The sequence below is a fragment of the Saccopteryx leptura genome, chromosome 4, assembly GCF_036850995.1.
Source record: "Saccopteryx leptura isolate mSacLep1 chromosome 4, mSacLep1_pri_phased_curated, whole genome shotgun sequence".
Lineage (NCBI taxonomy): Eukaryota > Metazoa > Chordata > Mammalia > Chiroptera > Emballonuridae > Saccopteryx > Saccopteryx leptura.
In genome coordinates, this window is record NC_089506.1 from 201,030,085 (window position 1) to 201,055,469 (window position 25,385).

A 25,385-nucleotide genomic window follows, 5' to 3' on the forward strand; every position below is an offset into this window, starting at 1 on the left:
GCCCTGACCAGGGATCAAACACGGGATGTCCATACACTGGGCCAATGCTCTATTCACTGAGCCAACCAGCCAGGGCCACAAGCAGGATTCTAAACCAGTTTTAAACCATCTAAGGGCTGGCCAGTTGTGGAAGAAGGGGAGGGCTGCATTTTAGATCAAAAGTCTACCTAAAAGGTAGAGTTGGGGTCAAATCCTAGTTTTTTCACTTCTCAGCTCTGTGCCCTGGGACAAGTTCACCCTCTGAGCTTTAGTTTTCTCATCTGTGAAATGGAGGTAACACCAGGTTCTTAGGAGGACTAGGGAGTGCCTGGTACATAGTAGGTGCTCAAAGTGTGTGATTCGCATCACCACCCGTGGGTCCTGGGACTGCCCTCCCGCCGTCCACCCCTCCCCTGCCTGGTTGTCTCACTGGCGGGTGATCTGGGAGACAAGGAAGAACAAGTGAGGAGATGAGGCTGGGTCCAAGCTCACCCACCCCTGGTTGAGTGGGAACCCTGTGATACTGGTCCCGCTGCTGACAGCTCGGCTGCTACCTCGGGGAACATCAGAAAGGACTGTCTCAGTCTGTTCTGGCGGCTATACAGACCGGCCGGCTTGTGAACAACAAACTTATCTCCCTCAATTCTGGAAGCTACAAGTCCTTCAAGGTCAAGGCACCTGCAGATTTGGTGTCTGGTGAGGGCCCGCCTCCTGGTTGATAGACACTGTCCTCTCTGTTTTTTACATGGAGGAAGGGACGAGGCAACTCACTGGGGTCTTTTATAAGGTCACTAATTTCATTTAGGAATGGTCCACCCTCATGACTTAATCACCTCCCAAAGACCTCACCTCCAAATACGATCACATTGGGGGGTAGGGTTTCAACCTATGAATATGGGGAAACACGCATTCAATCTATTGCGAGGACCCGGAGCCCATTTCTCCTCTCCCCCAGGCACTCCAAGGCAACAGAATGTAAAAGCAGAGGAAGCCTCCGGCACAGCGGGGATGCCCCGGAGACCGAGGCCTTCCTACAGCACACAGTGCGCAAGAGGGGCCCCCTGCTGAGGGCCATCTGGCAGGTGTTCCGCTCCACCTTCCTCCTCGGGACCCTCTGCCTTGTCATCAGTGATGTCTTCAGGTTCACTGTCCCCAAGCTCCTCAGGTGGGTTCAAGCCTTGGGTGCCTTGCTAACGTGGGTGGTCCCTTAATGGCGTATTTCCAAGTCCAGGGGGTTCGGCGCTCCTGCCCCTGCTTAGACGTCTGGTGCTCAGGGTCCTGGAGGGGGCACGAAAGGACACAAATAAATGAGACCTGGGGAAGAAGAAAACGGAGTGGCCTCTAACCTGACTTATCAGTTAGCTCTTGCTGTGTAACAAAACAGCCCACAGTGAGGGGATTTAAATACTTACTTACTTATGATAATGTGGGTCAGCAATCGGTTTGTGCCCGTACACCCCACATGTCTCCTCGTCTGTCCAAATGTCCTCTTATGAGGACACCAATCATACTGGATTAAGGTCCTGCTGAATGGCCTCATTTTAACTTGCTCGCCTTTTTTTTTTTCTTCATTTTTCCAAAGCTGGAAACGAGGAGGCAGTCAGACAGACTCCCGCATGCGCCCGACCGGGATCCACCCGGCATGCCCACCAGGGGGCGATGCTCTGCCCCTCTGGGGCGTTGCTCTGTCGCATCCAGAGCCATTCTAGCACCTGAGGCAGAGGCCACAGAGCCATCCTCAGCACCCGGGCCATCTTTGCTCCAATGGAGCCTTGGCTGTGGGAGGGGAAGAGAGAGACAGAGAGGAAGGAGAGGGAGAGGGGTGGAGAAGCAGATGGGCGCTTCTCCTGTGTGCCCTGGCCAGGAATCGAACCCGGGACTCCCGCACGCCAGGCCGACGCTCTACCGCTGAGCCAACCGGCCAGGGCCACTTGCTCGCCTTTTAAAAGGCCCCATCTCCAAATGCAGTTACATTTTGAGGTTCTGGGGTTTTGGACAAGTGAGGATGAAAACCTCAGCTCTTGACCGGAGCTGCTACAGGTCACTTTGACAATAAGCATAGACCTTGGGGAATATAATTGCAGTCATTTCTGAAAAAAAAATAAATCAGCCACTTCATCTGGTCTCCCAGATCGGGCCAAGCTTGGCAGCACCCACCAGCACCTGCTCTCACCAGTGCCTCCCCCTCGCTCTCCCACCAGCCTGTTCCTGGAGTTTATCAGTGACCCCGTGGCCCCGGCCTGGAAGGGCTATCTCATCGCCGCGCTGATGTTCCTGGCCGCCTGCCTGCAGACGCTGTTCGAGCAGCAGCACATGTACAGGCTCAAGGTGCTGCAGATAAGGCTGCGCACAGCTATCACTGGCCTGGTGTACAGGAAGGTGAGCCCCTGGCGAGGCGTGGCCTTCCGCTTCTCTCTGTCCTGTCCCAGTTTACATACATACCAATGCTTCATCCAGGGAGGGTCACATCCTTGAGCTGTCAGTATCACCTGTACCTGAAAACACAATCATCACTTCACTAATAGTTGCTTATGCTACACTCTCACCTTCTTGGTTATTTCTGTAAGGCCTCTTGTGATCTGACCCTAGGATCTCTCTGACCTCATCACATGACACACCCCTTCCTCTCTTGCTCCTCCCACCTCAGGGTCTTTGCACTTGCTGTTACCACTGCTGATACTCTTTTCATAACTCTTCTGTAAGCAATGCCTGATCTGTGGGCATTGCCTTACCTGAAAAATAAAACTTACCGTATTCCCCCATGTATAAGATGCACCCTTTTCTGGAAAATTAGGATCTAAAAACTGGGTGTGTCTTATACAGTGGTTGTAGTTTTTTGTTTTTTTTTTTACTTGCATTTCCCTCTTTTATTTGCCCAGATGAGGAGTTGTATAAATTTTATGATGAATAAAACTCGAGTTCAATAACTTTATGTAATACATTTCTCTTCAAATTTCGGGCCCCAAAATGAAGGTGCATCTTATACATGGGGAAATACGGTATATTTCAAACCCTCTCTCCGTGGCACTCACCAGGAGACTGCACTGAAAAAGGAGCTATGGGAGTCTTCATTTTGTTCCCCAGCCTAAACGCCAGCCCCAGGAGAAAAAGCCCCCTACCTCTGTTATTCTTTTCTTCTTCTTTTAATTTTTTTCTCTTTTTTTTAATTAATTGAATTTATTAGGGCGACATTAGTCCACAAAACCATATAGGTTTCAAATGTACAACTCAAAAAACAGCATCTGTACACTGCATCCTGCGCCCAATGCCCCAAGCAAAGTCTCTCTCCATCACCATCGCCCCCCCTTAGCCCCCTTCCCCCTACCTCCACCTCCCTTTCCCTCTGAATGACACCATTGTGGTCTGTGTGTGTGTATTATAAACACACGTATATATAGTGTATATCTGCGGTTCTCAACCTGTGGGTCGCGACCCCGGCGGGGGTCGAACGACAAAACACAAGGGTCGCCTGATGCTGGGGTCGCGATCCACAGGTTGAGAACCGCTGGTGTATATGCTTTTGGCTAATCTTCCATTCAGTCTCTGTAACCCACCTCCCCTCTAATAGCTGTCCATCTGTTCCCTGTGACCCTGCCTCTGTTTCTATTTTGCTCATCAGTTTATTAAGTTCATAAGACTCCGCATAGAAATGAGATCATATTGTATTTGTGTTTCTCTGACTGGCTTATTTCACTTGGCATAATAATCTCCAGGTCTATCCATGCTGTTGCAAAAAGGGAAGATTTCCTTCTTTTTTTTTTTTTTTTTCTTGTATTTTTCTGAAGCTGGAAACGGGGAGGCAGTCAGACAGACTCCTGCATGCGCCCGACCGGGATCCACCCGGCACGCCCACCAGGGGGCGATGCTCTGCCCATCTGGGACATTGCTCTGCTGCAATCAGAGCCATTCTAGCGCCTGAGGCAGAGGCCATGTAGCCATCCTCAGCGCCAGTGCCATCTTTGCTCCAATGGAGCCTTGGCTGCGGGAGGGGAAGAGAGAGACAGAGAGGAAGGAGAGGGGGAGGGGTGGAGAAGCAGATGGGCACATCTCCTGTGTGCCCGGCCGGGAATTGAACCCAGGACTCCTGCACGCCAGGCCGACGCTCTACCACTGAGCCAACCTGCCAGGGCCAAGATTTCCTTCTTTTTTGTGACTGTGTAGTTATTCTGTAGTGTGGATATACCACAGCATTTTTATCCATTCATCTATTCACGGGTCTTTGGGCTGCATTCAGATCTTGACTATTGTAAATAATGCTACAATGAACACGGGGCTGCATATGTTCTTTCGAATTAGTGTTTTGGGATCCTTTAGGAGATAGTCTCAGGAGTGGGATCACTGGGTCAAAAGCCCTGCCTCTGTTGTTCACAGCTATATTCTTAGCACTCAGGTCAGTGCACGGCACAGAGTAGGTGCTCAATAAAGATTAAAAGATTTTTTTGGAGAATTTCTACATGCAGTCATTCCCTGCTTATTCTTTCACCCCCTTGCTTCCTTTCTCACACACTCAGGAGAGAGAGAATTGCAAGTAAGACAGCGTTCAACGGGCTGGAAGGGGTCCACTATGGCCCCAGGGTTAGGGAAAATTTGGGGCTGCCAGAGAACCAGGTCGGTATTTGAGAGGCACATTAAATGCCATCTAACACCTTGGTGAGCCCAAGGCATGCCTTAGTCATCCTGGATTCCAATCCTAGCCTAGTCACTTACAAGCCCTCCAACTTTGGGCAAGTTGGTCAATTTCTCTGTGCCTCAGTTTCCTTAGCTGTATAATGGGGTTGGTAATTCTGCATTCATTGATTTTAGTGTCACTTGTTTAACAGTTCTGAAATCAAGACGCATTAGGTCTTAATTTAATTAGCATTGATTTTTTTTTCCCTTCATTGATACAAAAACAGTAAGGGTTTTATTTGTGGTGTTTTAAAAGGAATGAGACATGGTAGTACCTGCCCCTTATTGTTGGATGAGGTGTTCATCACAGAAAATGATGACACTGTTTATTGAACACGGTGCCTGTGACTCGTTAGCACTCAGCAGACGGCCACCACTGTTGCCACAAATCCAAGGTTTCCGGGTACGATGTGATTGATTAATACTGCTCGAATGCTTAGGGATTTCAGAGTATTTTCATTTTTGTCATCTACCTGGATTCTCACAAAAGTTCCAGGAGACTGGCTTAGGGGATTTTTATTAGCCCACTTTAGAGATGAGGAAACTGAGGTGCAAACGGTAAAGAAACCTGTCTCATTCAGTTCGTGCGTCGTGGCTTAGACGCAGGCCTGCTCCCTGGGGGCTCCCTGCCAACCCCCCCACTACCACCACTCCCATCCCCAACGCCTGACCTTTCCTGAGATTCAAGTCTCCTTCCTCCTGTCCTGCCCAGGTCCTGGCTCTGTCCAGCGGCTCCAAAAAGACCAGCGCCATTGGGGACGTGGTCAACCTGGTGTCTGTAGACGTCCAGCGGCTGACCGAGAGCGTGCTCTACCTCAATGGGCTGTGGCTGCCGCTCGTCTGGATCATCATCTGCTTTGTTTATCTCTGGCAGGTGAGCCGGGCGGGCCGGGGGCGGGGCTGGGATGTGAGCTGAATCCTGCCCCGTCCTCCTCCTTCTCTCCCTCCTCTTCCCGGCTTCCGGTCTCCACCTGCACGCCCACTGCGGGCTGGTCCAGTGGGCCACGTCTTGGACACGGTGCCTTCACTTGACCTTGGGCAGGATGCTCACCCTCTCTGAGCCTTCGTTTCCTCATCTGTAAAATGTTGATGACAATGATACCATGGACACCTCTTATTATCAGGGTACCAAGGACACAGAGTAAGCCTCTTTGAAGTTATCTGTAGCCTGACCTGTGGTGGCGCAGTGGATAAAGCGTCGACCTGGAAATGCTGAGGTCACCGGTTCGAAACCCTGGGCTTGCCTGGTCAAGGCACATATGGGAGTTGATGCTTCCAGCTCCTCCCCCTTCTCTCTCTCTGTCTCTCCTCTCTCTCTCTCTGTCTCTCCCTCTCCTCTCTAAAAAAAAAAAAAAAAAAAAAAAAAGAATAAATGAAGTTATCTGTAACCCTGGGGCACCAGCACCATCAACAAAAAGGACAGGACATTCTAGGGGAAAGGGTTTGCTACCTATTTGTCAAAAAAGCATAATTGGCCAAGTGACAAAAAAAAAAAAATCACGAGTTGGTTTTTTTTTTACTTCCTGTCATCTATTAATAGTCTGGGGTATAGGATTTTTTTTTATTAAAACCACAAACTTTGAAGTAGGACCGTCTGGGTTCAAATTCTGCTTTTTACCACGTGCTCCTTATAAAACCTTGTGCAAGTGATTTAACCTGTCTGTTGCCCCTTTCCTCATCTGAAAGACGAGAATCACAATTAGCAATAGGGCTCCTGCCCTGGATGTTGAGGTCTGCAGTGAGCTCATGCCCGAGAAGGCCTTAGGACAGTGCTGGCACCCAGCTGTAGCCTGCGGGTGTTGTCTCATGTGGTTAGTGATGCACCCCTGTGGGCAGAGGACTTGGTAGCTTGTGTTCCAGAGCCCAGCATACAGGGGCTGCTTAGCAAACACACATGGGGCACTTCACACACTCCCCGGCGTGCACTACAGAGACATTAGCTGTTATGATAGAAAGAGAGTGAGTGGGGAGCCCTTGGGAAAACACAGGGCAACTGAGTAGGCTGACCCCTGACCCAAGTGAATCTGCGGACAGCACACCCGTCACTCTCCTGGCCCCTTGGCAGACAGAGGGCCCCTACCATCAGAGGATCACGCTGAGATCCGGTTAAGGAAGGTTGGGCATTGGGGCTGCTAACAGTTAGCATTTGTAGCAATTTTGCCAAATGATGCCATTTTGCCAGAGAGAGTTCAACCTTCTATCAACATTTCTTTGAGTACATATGTTCCCAACCCTGGCTGTGACCGCTGGTTATTTGCCTTCTGGGCACCTCTCTAGTTAGCCACTGGGTGGCACTATTGCTGCATAAATGAAATAAACTTGCTTGCTGAGGATAGCCAAGGAAGTTTCGAAAACTGGTTTTGGCTAACAGGAGAAACCAAGGCCCACAGACGGGAGAGGGGGTGAGGCGAGAATGGGCCAAAATGAGCTCAGAAGGAAACTCAAAAAGTCACAGCCACTTAAAAACCATCTATTCTACTTCCCCCTCACGCCTGCATTTTCCATATAAAGACACCAGAGCTAAGAGGGAATACAACCATTCCAGAGTCACAGAGCTGGTGGAGGGGGGGGAGGGGGGTGCCACAAAACACGGTGTCCAGTTAAATATAAATTTTAGATATATTGAATAACTTCTTAGCATAAATATGTCCCAAATATTCCATGGTACATACTTATACTAAAAATTTATTCACTGTTTATGTGAAATCCTAATTTAACTGGTCAGAGGTCCTGCATGGTTATTCGCTAAGTCTGCCAGCCCTCATCGGAGTGGAATAAAGACTGGGATAATAACGCATTGTGTGACATAGGCACTTATGGTAGGATCTGAAAACAGCTCTAGTGCCATTGAACAGGTGAGGAAACTGCAGCTTAGGGAGTGTAAGTCACTTGCCCAAGGCCACACAAGTGAGTGTCAGAGTTAGGATTTGAACCCAGATCCTGATTCCAGAGGTCTGACTTCATGGTTCTTTTTTATTTTTAACAAGCAAGATGAGAGGGACAGATAGGGCCAGACAGAGAGGAAGGGAGAGAGATGAGAAACATTAACTCATAGCTGCAGCACCTTAGTTGTTCATTGATTGCTTTCTCACATGTGCCTTGATTGAGGGGGCTCCAGCTGAGACAGTGACCCCTTGCTCTAGCCAGTGACCTTGGGCTTCAAGCCAGTGACCCCGGGTCACGTCTACGATTTCACACCTAAGCCAGATGAGCCTGTGCTTAAGCCAGTGACCTCGGGGTTTTGAATCTGGGTCCTCAATGTTCCAAGTTGACACTTTATCCACTGTGCCACTGCCTGGTCAGGCCTGACTTCACCATTCTGACCAGGTGCACCCACCTGGTTCCGCCTGTCCAGATGCACGACCTATGTTGTCTACACACACACACACCCGTTGTGTGAAGTGTGTCATTGCTTTCTTTTTTTAAGTTTTTTAAAATTTTTAAATTTTTTTACATTTTATTGGGGTGATACTGGTTACCATAATTATACAGGTTTCTGGTGCCTGATTCTACAACATAGCTCTGCACACCTTACTGTGTGTAAGAACGTCACTCCCCGACGTGGAAGGTTTCCCCTTGTGGGCGCCTGCCCTGTGTCCTGGTCTCCACCCCACAGCTGCCCTCCCCGCCTCCCTGACACCTCCCTACTTCCAAATCAAGTCTGAACCTCCACCCCCTCCCCCAGTCCTCACCAGACCCCTCGGAGTCTGCAGCTGGGCCCTCAGGGATCTCGTGACATTGTCCCCTCTGTCTCTAGCTTCTGGGACCCTCTGCCCTCACTGCCATCGCTGTCTTCCTGAGCCTCCTCCCTCTGAATTTCTTCATCACCAAGAAGAGGAACCACCATCAGGTTTGGCAATTGACAGAAGGGACCCCTGGGGGGGGATGGGAGGAGGGCCAGGAGGGAGATGGGAGGGGTGGGGGAAGGGAGAGGTGGCACGGGCCTTTGCAGTCACTCAGTCGGTGGGTGGCAGCTCTGTCCCCCAGTGTTCGGGCCACATAACCATGGGTCAGTGTTGATGCCTCTCTCTCTCTCTCACATCCCATGAGTCAGCAGTTTGGTTGACCTCACCTTCAACTTGCTTCCAGAATGTTTCTACTCCAGGCTCTCCGAACCCCATTGTCTCTCTCTTGGGCCACTCTGGGGACCCCCTGGCTGCGTCCCCACTTCTGTCCTCACCCCCACCCCGGCCTCTTCACACATCAACCAGAGGGCACTGTGTAAACCAAACAGGGCCCCTCCCTCCCATTTCCCTGAGTCAAAGCCAGAACCCTGCCATGGCCACCTGCCCACTGTGATGTGGCCTCATCTACCCCTTGCTCACTCCATGCCCCCTTACTGCCCTCCCTGTGATCCTCAGACATGCCTAGCTCCTGCCACAGGGCCTTTGCACTGGCTGTAACCTCTGCCTGGAACACCTGCCCTCCCCTCCCTGACGTCTAGGCAGCCTCTCCTCACCTCCCTGGTTACAGGGCAATGTGCCCTCCCCTCCACCTCCTGCAGCTCAGCTCCTCGGCCTATGCTCTTCCACAGCGCTTGTCACCTTCTGACTGGCCACAGGACCCACCTAGTTCCTCCATTTATTTTCTCTCTGTTGTTAGAGTGAAACTTCCCAGGAGTAGGGAATGCTCGCTGATGTGGTCCCAGCTTTCCAAACAGTGCTGGTTTTAGGAGGTGCTCAGTAAATACTTGGAAGGGAGAGAGGGAGGTAGAGAGAAAGGGAGGGAGGGAGGGAGGGAGGGAGGGAAGAAGAGAGGGAGGGAGGGAGGCAAGAAGAGAGGGAGGGAAGGAGGGAGGGAGGAAGAAAAAACAAAGGAAGGAAGGGTGTCACACAGGCTGTTCCTCCATCCTTTTATTTGGCCTCCCCTCAGGCACTCGCCACGCAGCTGCCCCCTGACATACCCCTCAAAGGTGAAACACAGTGGCCCCAACTCCTCTGCCTGGCCGCCAAGTCCCAACATGATCCAGGCCACCTCTCTTCCTGGTCCCCGCACAGCCTCCTCTGACCACACTGGCTGTCCTCCAAGTCATGCTGTGCCCTCCATCTTCCCCTGCCCACCCCGGTCCTCCCACTCTCTGTGTGCTCAGCACCTTCACACCAGTTCTGACATAGCTCACATGTCACCCCCGCCTCCAGGAAGCCTTCCTGGTGGCACCACACACAGCTGGGTTAGGGCCCTGCTTCTGCTTCCAAAGTCTTGGGGAACCCCTCTGTTAAGGAGCATCATCCCCTGTGATGAAGGTAGAGGCAGGGGGACAAAGGGAGATAACGTGGTTCAGGAGCAGAAGGACGATGGAGACACAGATGCTGAGAGGCAGACAGCTCGGAGCCTGGCTTGAATCAGCAAGATTTGCTGAGCGGGTGGTGTGATGGTTGCAGGGGAGGGAAACTCTAGACTTGTCCCTGTCCTCTCCCCTCTCTTCCCTCTGGCCCCAGGAAGAGCAGATGAGGCGGAAGGACTCCCGAGCCCGGCTCACCAGCTGCATCCTGCGAAACATGAGGATGGTCAAGTGCCACGGCTGGGAGGCGGCCTTTCTGGAGAGAGTCCTGCACATCCGGGGCCAGGAGCTGGGTGCCTTGAGGACCTCTGGACTCCTCTTCTCTGTGTCTCTGGTGTCCTTCCAAGTGTCCACGTTTCTGGTGACGTCACCTGGTCTCCCTGCGGAGTGTCGGGGGGGGGGAGGGGGACTGCTGGGGGAGGGGGAATGAGGTAGGCAGAGGTTTAGATCCTGGAGCCTTTCTTTGCAAACCACCCTGTCCATCAAAACGTACGCTTCCTGCTCTCATTCAGGGGTTCCTGCTTTCTGCTGATTAACGGGTGAGTCAGCTTGTCCCCCTGAATGCGGCCGTGTCTAATAAGACCTGTTGTTCTCCTGAAAGTTCCAGTCCTCTGAAAGTGCTGCTTCTACTGCCGTGGGGACCCGGTGACAGGGGCAGGAAGCTGCAGAGGTGGAACCCCAAGTCACCCTGCTGCGGCCCCCTCACTTCGGCACAGTGCTGGTCCTGTCTTTTTCCAATTGATTTCACAAATTCCTTCCAGACTCGCCCTCTAAAGCATGGCTTTGACCGCAGCCACACATTGCAAACCAACCCTACAACGACTCGCCTCTGTGTCCAGTATATAATCCACACCCTTCATAAAACATTCAAGGCTGGTGACAAGTTTCCAGAAGGCTCTAGAATCCCAGGAGGCATGTGCCATGACACCAGATGTTGCCAACACAATCAACACTCAGAACTACAAGTACCATCACTTAGAACCATGAGGGTTCCCCCCAAAGGGGTCACTGAGTCAACATAACGACAAGTGATCACCACACTGGCCATCACTTAGCTTAGCGTGACCATCACGCCAAGTGATGCTACCAAGATGGAGAACCGCGTGTCCCTCGATGCCTGGAACCGGGAGTTCCTGACACCTACTGACCGCGGGGCCGTGCGTGCACACCCCTCATCCATAGCTGAATTCAAGGAACGATCTGGGTGGAGGGGACACACGGACCCCTGGAGACCCCACAACTGGCTCGGGCTTACCCTGGCCACACTCATGGCAGCTGACGTCACCCCGTGTCTCACCCAGGTGGCACTGGTTGTGTTTACTGTCCATACCCTGGTGACCGAGGAGAATGCCTGGCCACACTCATGGCAGCTGACGTCACCCCGTGTCTCACCCAGGTGGCACTGGTTGTGCTCACTGTCCATACCCTGGTGACCAAGGAGAATGCCTGGCCACACTCATGGCAGCTGACGTCACCCCGTGTCTCACCCAGGTGGCACTGGTTGTGCTCACTGTCCATACCCTGGTGACCGAGGAGAATGCCTGGCCACACTCATGGCAGCTGACGTCACCCCGTGTCTCACCCAGGTGGCACTGGTTGTGTTTACTGTCCATACCCTGGTGACCGAGGAGAATGCCATGGACGCCGAGAAAGCCTTCGTCACCCTCACGGTTCTCAACATCCTCAACAAGGCCCAGGCTTTCCTGCCCTTTTCCATCCACTCTGTCGTCCAGGTGAGGCGGGGGAGGGGCGCCTTGCAGGGGCTGTGCACCCACATCAGTCAAGGAGGAGGAGGAGGAGGAGGAGGAGGAGGAGGAGAAGGGAGTGAGAAAGGGGATGAAACAGCAGGAAACGCAGAGGGAAGGGGCAGAGGCCACCGCAGAAACTGTCAGCAAACATCCTTCTCCAAGTACACAGCCTCACCAATCCAGCAACCACTCGTGCAAGTGTTCACTCGGGTCCCTTTTCATACAAAGCAAGCTTATCTTCTTTCTCATCCTCGACTGACTCTACTCCCGTGGTGCCTCCTTGGCCCTGAAGACCCGCTGAGCCATCCCTATTTAAATGGCCACCTTTCTCATTACCAAACAATAGGTTGGGGCTGGGAGCAGAGGCGCCCCCAGGTGGACAATGTTTAGAATCGTTCCTGGAAATTGGCCTGATGATGCCACCAGAAAGGTCACCATTCTCTCTCAGAGTCTGGTCTGCAGGATGGCAGTTCATTCAGACCCACGGTGCTGATTAGGAGCAGGGAGATAAAAGGGCACCACCACCGTCATTGTCACCTCCTCCACCTGCATCATTTTTTTGTGACCTAAAGAGCTTTGCGCTATTATTGCCTTGCAAGTGAGCAAGGCTGGGTAGACAGGAAGCTTTCCCCTCCACCTGGAGGCACCCGACACCCCAAGCCTGAGTTCCTTTTCTGCTCTCCCGGCGCGGGTGACCTGGGCTTGGGTTTCCCCAGGCCCGGGTGTCCTTGGACCGTCTGGCCGCCTTCCTCTGCCTGGAAGAAGTTGACCCTGAGGCTGTAGACTCGAGACCCTCCAAATGCTGTGAGTGCCGAGCTCGGCAGGAGAGGGTGGGAGGGAGGAGGTCCCAGCAGGATGCCCGGGTCCCAGCTCGGGGGTGGAAGGGGCTGTTGGCAGCAGGAAAGCAGGTGCAGACTGCACTATCAGCCACGTAACTTGCAAAGTAGCACCACGCTGCCTTCTGCCCCTCATGCGGTGACGGCTCGTGGGCACCTACTGTGTGCCCTGTGCCCTCACATGGAAGGGCCGGGGAGATGAGCACGGCAGCACATTCGTTGAGCTAGAAAATAACATCGAAGAGGCAACGAGCGCAGCTGTACGAGGACGGGACGTCACTGAGCGCAAGTCAGCTGGGCGTGCCTGCTCTGCCCATCCACTGCCAGCCCGACACCTACAGGGCTAGCCATATGAGCTGAACTGCTGCAGGGGGAGGGCGACCCCCCAGAGGTGTGAGACCCTCCCCTTGTTATAACTGAGGCATCCTCCGCCTGCTCACGGAGAAAACACCCACGTGGTGGCTAAAAGCGTAGCCTGAGGCGTTGGACTGCCCCAGCCAGAACTTAATCTCTGAACCTCAGGGTCCCCATCTGCCAAATGGGCACGGAGATCTTCACAGCATCTCGGCTTATGGCCACGGTCAGGGTTAAACGACTTTAAGTACGGCGGTGCTGAGAGTGGGCTCTGCACGAAGTCAGCATTCTACACATTTTATTTAGTATTGTAAATGTTATTAGAGAAAAAGAACCGGGAAAGTCGGCTAAGAGCCCTTTAAATAACCCCACACTGGTGTTTCTGAGGCTCACTCAAACTCTGGCATACTTTAAGCGGGGCACAGCTTCGTTTGGCTGAGTCAGTGTGCTGTGGGCAGTCAGAACTGGGCACTGGGTTCAAATCCCAAGTCTGCCAGTACTGGCTAGGTGGCCTTGGGCAGTAACTTCTCCAGTCCCCTACCTCTGGCAGAATTATCCTGAGAGCCACCAAGAGCCAGCATGCCCTCAGTTCTCAGGTGCAGTTCATACATAGCATAGGGTCTGTGATCACTGTGCCCTTGTCCCCAGTGGAGGGCCCGGGGACCCTGGACCAGAGGCCCCTGCCTCTTGTTCGAGCCTCGCGTTTGACACACCTGGTCACGAGCCTGGAGCCAGAGCCTCACTCTCCCGTCCTTGCTCCTTACACAAAGGTGTACGACGGTGAGATTGGCACACACACACCGACAGCTATGTGGACCGAGCACTTACCACGTGCCAGCACAGTCCAAAGCGCCCTAAACAGTGATAGCCTCATCTTCCCCTCACACCTATTTTATAGATGGGGAAACAGAGGAGAACGCGCATACCCCAGACGGAGAAGAAGGGACCAGCCGCCAGAGTAGGGCAGACAGACGCACAATAAAAAGACACAGGACTCCCAGTTAAATTGGAATTTCAGATTCACAGAGAACGATTTTTTTGAGTGTAAGTATATCCCATGCCATATGTGGATAGACTTAAACCAAAAAAGTACTTGTTTATCTGAAATTAGTATTCTATTCAACTGGGCATCATGACTTTTATCTGCAACCCATCCCCTGGAGACCATTTGGTCCAGTGGGGTGTCGGTGGGGGGTCACCAGCTCATTAGATAGGAGATGCTCACCCCAAGGAGATTCTGATTTGGGGGTTTGGGCTGAGCCAGGGAGAGAGTTGTTTTAAAAAATCTTTCTGGGTAATTCAAAGAGTGCAGTCAGGGTCCAAAACCACCCATCTGGTCCCTCCCTCATTATACAGATAAGATATCTGAGACCCAGAGACAGAGGGAGACCAGTGTCCCTGGTCACAGGTGTTGTCCCAGTAAAATTAATAGCACTCCCTTCACTCTCCGAAGTCCCAGACTGGATGGTAAATTATGTCAGAAGCCCAATCACTTTTCTACAAAGGACCAGCTTGTATGCTTGAGGCATTGCAGGCCATTAGGTCTGTGTCCCAACTGTTCACCTCTGCTGTTGCAATGTGAAAGAATCTGGTTTAAAAAAATAACATAGCCCTGGCCGGTTGGCTCAGTGGTAGAGTGTCAGCCTGGCGTGCAGGAGTCCCAGGTTTGATTCCTGGCCAGGGCACACAGGAGAAGCGCCATCTGCTTCTACTCCCCTCCCCCTCTCCTTCTTCTCTGTCTCTCTCTTCCCCTCCCGCAGCCAAGGCTCCATTGGAGCAAAGTTGGCCCGGGCGCTGAGGATGGCTCCATGGCCTCTGCCTCAGGTTCTAGAATGGCTCTGGTTACAACACAGCGATGCCCCAGATAGGCAGAGCATCGCCCCCTGGTGGGCATGCCGGGTGGATCCCAGTCAGGCTTATGCAGGAGTCTGTCTTACTGCCTCCCTGTTTCCAACTTCAGAAAAATACAAAAATAAAAATAAAAAATAAATAACATAAATAAATGGACATGACTATGTTCTAATACAATTTAATAAAAATATAGGTAGTCCTCGGGTTACAACAGTCTCAACATACGTTTCAAGTTTACGACCCTCACTCCCATAAAAACTTTTAAAAACTGAGACGAGAGCGTTTTGGCTTATTCCGTTAGTGTCATACTTACAGACTCCATGTGCAAACTAGTTCGGTTTTATACGGCAGAAGAATACACAGTAGCGCGGCCATATGAATGAGGGAGTTGGTGTCCCCCAGTACGCTTACCTATGTCGTTTTGGACTGTTAAAAGCACTAGTGTTCCATTCGTGTTAGGTTAGTGTGTGTTTCAACTTACACCAAAATTCAGGTCATGTCACTGGCGTAGGAACAGAACTGTGTTACAACCTGAGAACCCCCTGTGGACAGCAGGCAGGATCGGGCCCCTGGGCTGTTGTTTGCAGACCCCTGAATTATCTGACCTTCCTACAGGGAGAGAGTATGACCACCCCAGGGTCACATTCAAGCTAGGGAGAAGAAGCAGGCAGTTTGTTCAGTTGGGAGAGATTTCCTGCTGCCTGGGGGGGGGGGCAGTGCCTGGGGCTGGGGGGTCTCTGGGACAAGAAATGTCTGGTATAACTGGTCTTTTATGCCTGCAGCTGCCAGGGAGGCCTGCATCAGTGTACAGGAAGGCACCTTCGCTTGGTCCCGGGAGAGCCCGCCCTGCCTGCACAGGTACACAGGGGCTTCCCTGGTAACTACCTTCCCGTTGACAGGGAGAAAATGCAAGAGGCTCTTGCTGCTTCCTGTGTGAGCGATGGAGCAGTTGCAGCCTGGGGCTGGAGGGTGGGTGAGCCTGGGCTGGCGTTCTCCCAGGCAGACACCCAGGACCAGCCCTGGCAGAGGGAGTCTCGGGAAAGCAGAGCTCCTGCAGATGCGGGACAGGGCATCCGAGCCTGCCTAGCAGGGAGGAGAGATCCTCTGCTCTCCAGACTGGTCAAGGTGACAAGAGAGTGGCCTGGCCAAGAAGAGGCAGCCCCATCAGGCATGCCTGCTTCTCTTCCCCTGTGGCAGTCCCTACGTCATTGTCACTTCTGGCATTCAACTCTTTGGCTAGGTTTTTGTAACAGAAGACCTCAGCCAACCCCAAAACTTTCTATGCAGGAAACTAAAATACCCTGGCCAGTATCTATCAGTTGTCATTCACTCACTTCATAGTATTTATAGAGCTCTTTGTATGTGCCAGGCCCTGTTTTAGGCACTGAGGCTGACATTCTGAATGGAGGGGTACACAAATGAGAAATCAGGGTAAGATGACAGAGTGTGATGTTGACAGGGTCACATGTAGTGAGAGAGAAGGCCTGGCATTTAAACTGAGTTTATAATGAAGAAGGGAAGGAATCAGTCTTGCACATTCCTGAAAGAAGAGCTTCCTAGGCAGTGGAAATAGCACATACAAAGGTCCTGGGGCAGGAGTATGCCTAGACCCAGGTTTCTTCACCCATTATTATTGACATTTGGGGTTGGATAATTCTTTGTTGTGCGGGCTGTCCTGTGCATTATGGGATGTTTAGCAAGACCCCCATTATTCACCTTCTAGATCCAGATCCTAGCAGCAACCCCCACCAGCCGTGATAACCCAGATTATCTTTAGACATTCTCAAATAACACCTGGGAGGCACAGTCTCCCCCAGTTGTGTTTGAGAAACAGGAGGTCAGTGTGCAGGTACAGAGCAGCAGGAGGCCAGGTGTCCTTCAAGATTGTTAGCACCCTGAGTGGCATGGGAACTGCTGGAAGGCTTCAGCAGGGCCGTATCATGATCTGACGTGGGTTTTAACTCAGGCCCCTAAGGTCTCTGGTGGAAGATGAACAGGAGCAGAGACAAGGGCAGAAGCAGGAGGAGCAGTGAGGAGCTTATTGCAATGACTGAGGCAAGAGATAATGCTGGTTAAATCCTCCTACCACAATAAATTCTGTGTTTGCACGCATGTGTGAGAACATGGATGCAAGAGTACATTGTGTGTGCACATGTATGTGGTGTGCACGTATGTACATGCATGGTGATATAGCATATGCATGTGTGCATGTGTGTGGGTGTGCGTGCATGTGTTCGTATGCACATGCATGGGACATGATGGTTGCTTGCACAGTCAGACAAGGCTTGGGAGAAGGGGGGATGGCGCCTGAAAGTCCTCTCAGCAACCCCCAGATGAATCATAGTGGAAAAGGCTGGCTGTGTCTGGGTTCACCAGCCCTGCACAGACTCAGGCTGGGCCCGACCCAGGGATCTGTCTCCCTCCAGGATAAACCTCAGTGTGCCGCAGGGCTGTCTGCTGGCTGTGGTTGGTCCAGTGGGGGCAGGGAAGTCCTCCCTGCTCTCTGCCCTCCTCGGAGAGCTGTCAAAGGTGGAGGGGTCTGTGAACATCAAGGTGAGGTTGCACCCTCTGCCTTTCCGCCAGCATGTCCCCCCCTAGGGCCCCCCCCACGGCTCCCTGCTCCTCCACGTCCTCTCCATTCACGCTGTCCACCTTCTGCCACCAGCAAGAGCCCGGCGCCCACTCTTCCTCCATAACTGCTCCTCCCTCCATCCCATTGGCCTCCTCATGGCCAAAGCGAGTTGTGTTTTAGGGTTCCGTGGCTTACGTGCCCCAGGAGGCCTGGGTCCAGAACACGTCTGTAGTGGAGAACGTGTGCTTCAGGCGGGAGCTGGACCCCTCGTGGCTGGAGAGAGTCCTGAAAGCCTGTGCCTTGTGGGCAGACGTGGGCAGCTTTCCTGCAGGAGTCCACACCCAAGTTGGGGAGCAGGTGAGGGGCTTGGGACTTCTTGGGACAGGGAAGCACTGTGGCTGGGGCCACTTGCCTCCCTGAGCTGTTGGTGGTGCGGTGAGAGGGACAAAGAGGCCAGGGAAGTGGGGGAGAAAGAGGGCCCAGCTTAGGGGCGAGCACATACCAGGGGCTCAGTAAATCATTTTTAACTGTGAGTGATTAAAAACAGAGACCGGGGAGAGGCAGAAAGGCATGGCAGGCATTGGTAGAGACGAGCTCTCCAGCTAGAAGTGAGGAGACGGGGGCACCTTTCCTGCCCTGCATTTTTGGGTAACATCAGTCAAATTGCTTCTCCTCTCTGGACCTCAGTATAAGGTCTGTACAGAGAGATCCAATAAATAGGATATATGCATCTGGAAATATGGATTGGGCAGGATTGGCAAATTATAACCCACATGGCCAATCTGGCCCACCATCTGTTTTTGTAAATAAAGTTTTATTGAGACACAACCACACCCATCTATTTACCCATGGGCCATGGCTGCTTTTGCTTAGCAAGGGCAGAGCCGAGCAGTTGTCCCCACCCCCACCCCGCCCCCCACTGGCTGCTGACTCCTGGGTTAGGGAATCGAGAATGGAAAAGTAGGAGTTCAAGTTAAGGAAATGGGTGGGATTGTCTGGAGGGAAGGGGATGGGTCCAGGAGAGGGTCCCCTGTGGGAGGGAGGCATCCCGGGAAGAGGATGAGGCGCTGTGAAGGCCAAGGGAAGGGTGTTTTAGGAGCAAGGGGCTGCTCTGTGTCCTCGATATCTGCCCAGCTGTGTCACACCCTAAACGTGTGTTCTCAGGAAGCTCCCACTGCAGCATGCCCATCCCTGGTGACAGAAGCTCCAACTTCCAGAGCTCAGACCCCAAACCTTTGTGTTACCCCCATGTCTCTTTTTTTCTTACACCCACATCTAATCCATCAGCCAATCCTGTTGGGTCCCCCATGGAGGCAGATGCAGAATGGTCCTGCCCCATGCCGTCAACTCTCCCTCGCATTGCGACAGCAGCCCCTGGCTGCCCTCCTTGTTTCCGTCCTCAACCCCGAGAGGTTAACCCCAGGGCAGCAGCCAAAGGGAGTCTGTTGAAACGTAGGTCAGATCATGTTCCTTCTCTGCTTGGAGTCCTCCCTGGTGCCCCCCCTCGGAGTCGAAGCCGAAGCCCCGAGCATCACTAGCGAGGCTCCCCCTCGCTCTGGCCCAGTTATCTCTCCGACCTCATCTCCCATCATGCTCCACTCCAGCCACACGGCCCTCCACAAGGTTCCTTGAACACCCAGAGTTCACCCTCACCTCAGGGCCTTTGCATCTGTTCTCTCTGCTTGTGAATCCCTTTTTTTAAAATCCACATAGTCCATCCCTCACTTTTATCAGGCCTCGGCCTTAAATGTCCCGTTCCTGGAGAGACCTTCCCTGCCCACCTTACCCAGCACAGCAACCCCGCCCCCACTGGACTCCCTACACCAGGGGTCCCCAAACTACGGCCCACGGGCCACATGTGGCCCCCTGAGGCCATTTATCCGGCTCCCGCCGCACTTCTGGAAGGGGCACCTCTTTCATTGGTGGTCAGTGAGAGGAGCATAGTTCCCATTGAAATATTGGTCAGTTTGTTAATTTAAATTTACTTGTTCTTTATTTTAAATTTTGTATTTGTTCCCGTTTTGTTTTTTTACTTTAAAATAAGATACGTGCAGTGTGCATAGGAATTTGTTCATAGTTTTTTTTATAGTCTGGCCCTCCAACGGTCTGAGGGACAGTGAACTGGCCCCCTGTGTAAAAAGTTTGGGGACCCCTGCCCTACACCCTCCCCTGCTTTCTTCCTCTTCACAGCACAGAATACCATCCAGTATATGACATCTTGTTTGCTTATTGAGTATCTGTCTCCCATGCCCACCCTCATTGGGGGGAAAGACCCATGAGAGCAGGGACTGGGCTTTGCTCACGGCTGTGTCCCCAGAGCCCGGAACGCTGCTGCTATAGAGCAGCCATGCAGTGAATATGAGTGGAGTGAATGAATGAGTGAACGGAAGTAAGGACTGAAAAGCTGCCACTGGGCTGGGCACCAGGGAAATGATGACTGGTGTCTGTGAGAACTGGTGTTATCAGTGGGAAAATGGGACCAGAAGCCAGATTCGAGGAGAAGAGGAAGTGAGTGGGGGGACAGGAAGCCAGTGAGGGTGCAGACACCTCCTCAGGAAGCTTGCTGGGAAGGAGGAAAAGAGGCCGGGGAAACCGGGACGATGTTGGCTTGAGAGCAGGTGTGACAGCTGGGAGGTGGCCCTGGAGGACAGCACAGCGAGCTGTATCTCACTCTGATGAGATGTGGCCCCACTGCACTCAGGGCCTGTCCCACTCTTGTGGCCACAGGGCATGAATCTCTCTGGGGGCCAGAAGCAGAGGCTGAGCCTGGCCCGGGCCGTGTACAGGAGGGCAGCCATATACCTGCTGGATGACCCCCTGGCAGCTCTGGATGCCCATGTTGGCCAGCACGTCTTCAACCAGGTCATCGGGCCCAGCGGGCTGCTCCAGGGAGCGGTAAGTTTGGGAAAATGTATCAGAGGGCACAGAGCAAAGGCAGAGAAAGTTTTAACCCAAGTCTGTCTCTAATTTCCTCCTGTAACGGTCAGCTTTTGCTATGCCAATGCTACATAACAAACAGTTCTCAAACCTCAGTGGCTTGCAACAACATTTTTATTTTATTTTATTTTTTTTGCTTCTGGGTCTGTCATTAAACTGCTACAGACCTGTCTCACTTGGGTCACTGGGTTCAGGTGAATTTCCTGATTTGAGAGACAGGTGGAAGGAGCCCCTCTATATCTCTGTTGTGACATGCTGTTTTGAAGAGGGCAGGAGCACATGAAGAGGGAACTTGTCTCACTCTGAGCCCCAGGCACAACCTGCCACCACCTGGCTCAGGAAGGCTGGTCAAGCCCATGAATGTAACTTCGACCCCTTCCCTGCCCAGACACGGATTCTGGTGACCCACGCACTCCACGTCCTGCCCCAGGCTGATTGGATCTTGGTGCTGGAAGATGGGGCCATTGCAGAGATGGGTTCCTACCAGGAGCTTCTGAACAGGAATGGGGCCCTGGTGGGCCTTCTGGATCGAGCCAGACAGCCAGGAGATAGAGGAGAAGGAGGTACCGGCTGGGCTTTGCTGGCTCTCTGTGCCTGGCTCCTGCCCAGGGTCCCACTGGTGGGAGCAGAATGCTCAGGCCACACCCTCCGTGCAAGCCCAGGCCTGCAGCATGGCCACCCATCTGCCCAGTAGGAGCCAGTGGCACTATCCATGATCCAGGGGCTGTGATAAGTGCATCTAGAAACATACATTATTTCATTTGATCTTCACAATACCCTTTGAGACACGTGTGATCATTGCTGCCATTTCACAGATGAGCCAATCAAGGCAAAGATTAAAATTTGAGTTTATGCTCAAAACTACTACAGAAACTGAGCAAGGTCATTTGGTGCTTCGAGGGCAGAGACCCAGGCCATACTAGCTTGGGCTTCAATGATCCAGAAAATGCAATGCCTGCTGGGGAAATGATGACATTCTGGAAGCGAGGTCACCAACCCAAGCTCACCCGCAGTGAGTGACAAAGCACAGCCCATGGCACCTCACCCACATTCACTCGCTTACTCATCACTATGCCCCTGGGAAGTCAGTGCCTTAGTCACCTCTGATTTACAGCTGAGGAGACTGGCAGTGCTGGGGTTTGAACCCAAGCCCCTTGACCCCAGAGCATGTGGTTTCTCATCACTAGGCTGCTCCTCCATGAAGAAGCAAGGACTCACATCCAGGTATCCCCTAGCCCCAGCTCTGCCTCTTCTGAAAATATCTGTTGAGCACTGACCCACCTAAGTGGTGCTTCACAGTGTCACCATCCTGGAGCTTGGAGGAACCTGCCCGGCCTTGAGGGTTTGGATCACCAGGGTCCTTCTGGGGAAAATGACGCCTAAGGTTGGGTAAAGGTTAGTTGGAAAGAACATTTCAGCCATAGTGAACTGCTTGTGCAAGGGTGTCAAGGGAACCTGAAGTAGTATGACTACATACTGTTCACTGATGTTCCCCAACCCCAAGTTCATAGCAGGTGCCCGATCACCTCTGCTGAGTGAATACAGGGAGGAATGAGTGATTGAATGGATAATGTTCCTGGAAGAACCCTGGGAGAATTGTGAGAGGTTGCAGGAGCCAGAGCAGAGGACACAGATGCTCAGACAAGTTAAGGCTGTGTACAGCCAGTGGGTGTCAGAGTCAGCATCCAGACCCTAAGGTCTTTACCCCCGTCATGTGACTAGTCTCCCTTGACATTGCAGAAACAGAACTCACAACCGACACAGAGGACCTCAGAGGCTCTGCTGGAGGTGGGAGGCCCACGGGTGGACCAGAGAGGTGAGTTTGCTGTGGTCCTAAGCACAGGGAGGGCGCAGATGGGGGCTGAAGACCATCTGCAGCTCAGGCAGGTAGGGGGCAGCCAAAACTATCCTGGATTGAACACCTGCTGAATACTCACCATGGTGCTCAGTCATGAGATAATTCACCAAAAACTGTTTGAAATCAAATGGCCAAAATAATTAAGCCCTCAAATATCAAGTTTACAGAATGACCAATTTTCCCTCAAGTATAAATATATAAATGATAGATAGATAGATAGATAGATGATAGATAGATGACAGATGGAGAGATGGTAGATTGATTGAAAGAAGATAAATTGATCTGATAGTATAAATGGGTAAATAGATATAGAGATAGATGTAAATAGATGAATATATAGACAGATGATAGATTGATAAATGATGGGTAGATGATCGGTTGATGAACGATAAAAAGACAGGTAGATAGGTAGGTAGGTAGGTAGATAGATAGATAGATAGATAGATAGATATCCTCATTTTATAGCTGAGGCAACTCAGGCACAGAGGAGTTAAGTCAGCTGCCTGTTGTTTCACAGCAGTTCACATTTAAGGTTAAATCAGCCCACTCACCCACAGATGAAAGGAACATACAAGAAGTCTTCAACAAGTGAATTGTGAAAAATTGACCTTTTGACAACCTAGACTGACAAATCTGAGGGTAAACAGCAGGAACAAAATGATTGCAGCAGAGCTGAGGTCAAAATGAAAACCAAGTTTTAAAGTTAGGCAAATAAGTTCATTCAGTGAAATGGCAATGGAGGAACAGGCTTGCCTGACTCTGGGGTGACAGGTGGCATTTAGGTGCGCACCACAGAGGGAGGACACAGCATGGCACCTCGTTGGTGCTCAGTATGTTGACTGAGTGAATGTATGAGTGAGTGGATGAGTGGAGAGTGTACCCCAGAGCTCAGTGACTCCCCGTGGCCATGAAGGTTGGGTACACACCCCATGGAAAGAGATGCTGATGTGTCCTAATTTCCTCTAAATAACAGGTCCGTGAAGTTAATCCCTGACAAGGACAGCACTACTTCAGAGGCCAAGACAAGTGTTCCCCTCGATGATCCTGAGAGGGGACTGTCAACAGGAAAGGACAGCGTGCAGTATGGCAGGGTAACTACCAGCTGCTGCCTCCCCTCCGCACCCCCTGCTACTGCTGCCCTCAGGGGCTCAAGACCTGCCACCAGTTACAGCACTGGGGTGCAGGGGTGGGGGGAGGCAGTAATCCTTACTGAACACCTACTATGTGCCAAGTAAGATTCTAGACACTTTCTATTTCTCAATGTTCACAACTACCCTAAAATTAGATGGTGATAGCTTCATTTTAGAGATGAAGAAACAGGTCTTAAAGAGTTGAGAGGCTTCTCTGTGTTCCTATAACTAGCGAGTGACCAACTTGATACTCAAAACTAGGTCAGTCCTAATATGGAGCTTGTACTATTTCTTCTCTGCTGGTTTCTTCACCCATATACTCACCTACCTACTTATCCATTCTTCCATCCATCCACCTACCCACCTTTCCTCCCATTCACCCACCCACCTACCCCTCTACTCACTCATCTATTCATCTCACCCAACCATACATACACTCACCCACCCATCTATCTGTCCATCCACCTACCTACCCACCCATCTGCCTATTTATTCACCCTCTCACCTATCCACCCTTCCATCCATCCATCCACCTTTCCATCCAACCATCCATCCACTCATCAACCTATTCACCCACTTAAACATCCACTTATTTATTCATCCATCTACTCATCTACTCACTCACTTACCCATTCGCCCAACCAGCCCTTATCCCACTCAACCATCCACCCATTCATCCACCCAGGACACATTTATGGAGCCCCCACTGTGGGCCAGGTACAGTCTCTGCCCTGGTAGAGATTGCTTGCTGGTTGGGGGAGACAGTCAGCAAACAATTAGGCTAACAAGCAAGGTAATATGAGGTAATGATAAATGCTATAAGAAAATAAAAAGGGGCAATGAGTTGGCAACCAGCCAAGGCCCTGCTTGGATAGGAGGCTCTGAGAAGTAACATTTGAGCTGAGCCCTGAGGGATGCAAAGGAACCAGCTCTGAGAGGAGCAGAGGGAACAGCAGGTACAAAGGCTCTGAGGTAGGGAGGAGCAAAGAAAGGGATCCTAAGAGCCAGCGGATATGAGCAGGGGGGTAAGGTCAGAAAAGTGTACCAGAAGTTTGGAATTTCTCCCAAGGGCCATGAAAAGCCGTGCACAGGTCAGCAACAGCAGGATGGGGGTGGTGGGGGTGGGGTGGTGATATTTTCAAAAGTCACCCTGACTGCAGCTGTGTGCAGAACTTTAAGTTGGTAGGAGGCAGACCTTAAGCAGGTGGCTTAACCTGTCTGTGCCTCAGTTTCCTTATGCATCACCTAGGGAGAGAGACACATGCCTATCCCATAGTAGGAGCTCAATAAATCACTCCAAAGCCAGAGAGTGCCCTTTAAGGCTCCCACTGGCCCACTAGGGGTTCCAGCAGAAGGGGGCGCTGTGGCTCGGTGGGGCCTGTAGGGGAGAGGGTGCTCCAGAGGGGAGCCGCTGGGAGAGGGCCTGTGTGGTCTGCCCAGTGGCTCCCTCTGCCCACTGGCATGTTTTGGGAGCCTCACCTGCTTTTCCTCTCTCTCCTTCCCCGCCTGGGGTCCTCTCTCTGCCCCCACTTCCCCTGCCTGTGCTCCAGGTGAAGGCCACCATGTACCTGACCTACGTAAGGGCTGTGGGCACCCCGCTCTGCCTCTACGCACTCTTCCTCTTCTTCTGCCAGCAAGTGGCCTCCTTCTGCCGCGGCTACTGGCTCAGCCTGTGGGCGGACGACCCCACCGTGGATGGGCGGCAGACACACGCGGCCCTGCGAGGCTGGGTCTTCGGGCTCCTGGGGTGCCTCCAAGGTACCCCTCACTGGCCTTCCTCACCCTCCACCCTCTCAGTCCCACCCAAGCTGCTCGGGGCTCCCCGGCCCGCCCAGCCCTGGCCTCATGGTCCTCCCTGAAGATCTGTGCGACTGTCCTAGGTCCGAGTCCAGACCCGTGCCCTTAAGATGGGAGGAGTGGGGGACACGGCACATGCTCCCCTTCTGGAATCCTCAGAGTGTCTACCGGATTCCTTGGCGAATGCAGACTGTTGGCCCCAGATGTTGGGGCTGCTGAGCACTTAGGTGGGAACACACTTGGCCGCAGCTGGCTCTGCCTCTTTCCACACAGAGGGCAAGAGACACAGGGTCTGACTGCCGGTGACTTCCAGTAACCCCATCCCAACTCCAGATGAGCCTTATGTAATTTGATGCCCTGTTGTTAGGGACAAA

At 52.3% G+C, this 25,385-nt stretch overlaps 1 protein-coding gene across 1 annotated transcript in view; it reads left to right on the top strand.

Annotated features, from left to right (window-relative positions):
- The window catches only part of ABCC6 (ATP binding cassette subfamily C member 6), a 55,807-nt gene that overhangs the window by 16,573 nt on the left and 13,849 nt on the right, over positions 1 to 25,385 (top strand). The window contains exons 8-22 of the mRNA XM_066382545.1: positions 935 to 1,144; positions 2,181 to 2,358; positions 5,360 to 5,521; positions 8,405 to 8,497; positions 10,086 to 10,289; positions 11,515 to 11,661; positions 12,393 to 12,480; positions 15,500 to 15,575; positions 17,144 to 17,270; positions 17,470 to 17,646; positions 20,017 to 20,184; positions 20,615 to 20,789; positions 21,967 to 22,042; positions 23,058 to 23,175; positions 24,765 to 24,972. Of these exons, the coding sequence (XP_066238642.1) occupies positions 935 to 1,144; positions 2,181 to 2,358; positions 5,360 to 5,521; positions 8,405 to 8,497; positions 10,086 to 10,289; positions 11,515 to 11,661; positions 12,393 to 12,480; positions 15,500 to 15,575; positions 17,144 to 17,270; positions 17,470 to 17,646; positions 20,017 to 20,184; positions 20,615 to 20,789; positions 21,967 to 22,042; positions 23,058 to 23,175; positions 24,765 to 24,972 (2,207 nt within the window). The remainder of the gene's footprint in view (positions 1 to 934; positions 1,145 to 2,180; positions 2,359 to 5,359; positions 5,522 to 8,404; positions 8,498 to 10,085; positions 10,290 to 11,514; positions 11,662 to 12,392; positions 12,481 to 15,499; positions 15,576 to 17,143; positions 17,271 to 17,469; positions 17,647 to 20,016; positions 20,185 to 20,614; positions 20,790 to 21,966; positions 22,043 to 23,057; positions 23,176 to 24,764; positions 24,973 to 25,385) is intronic.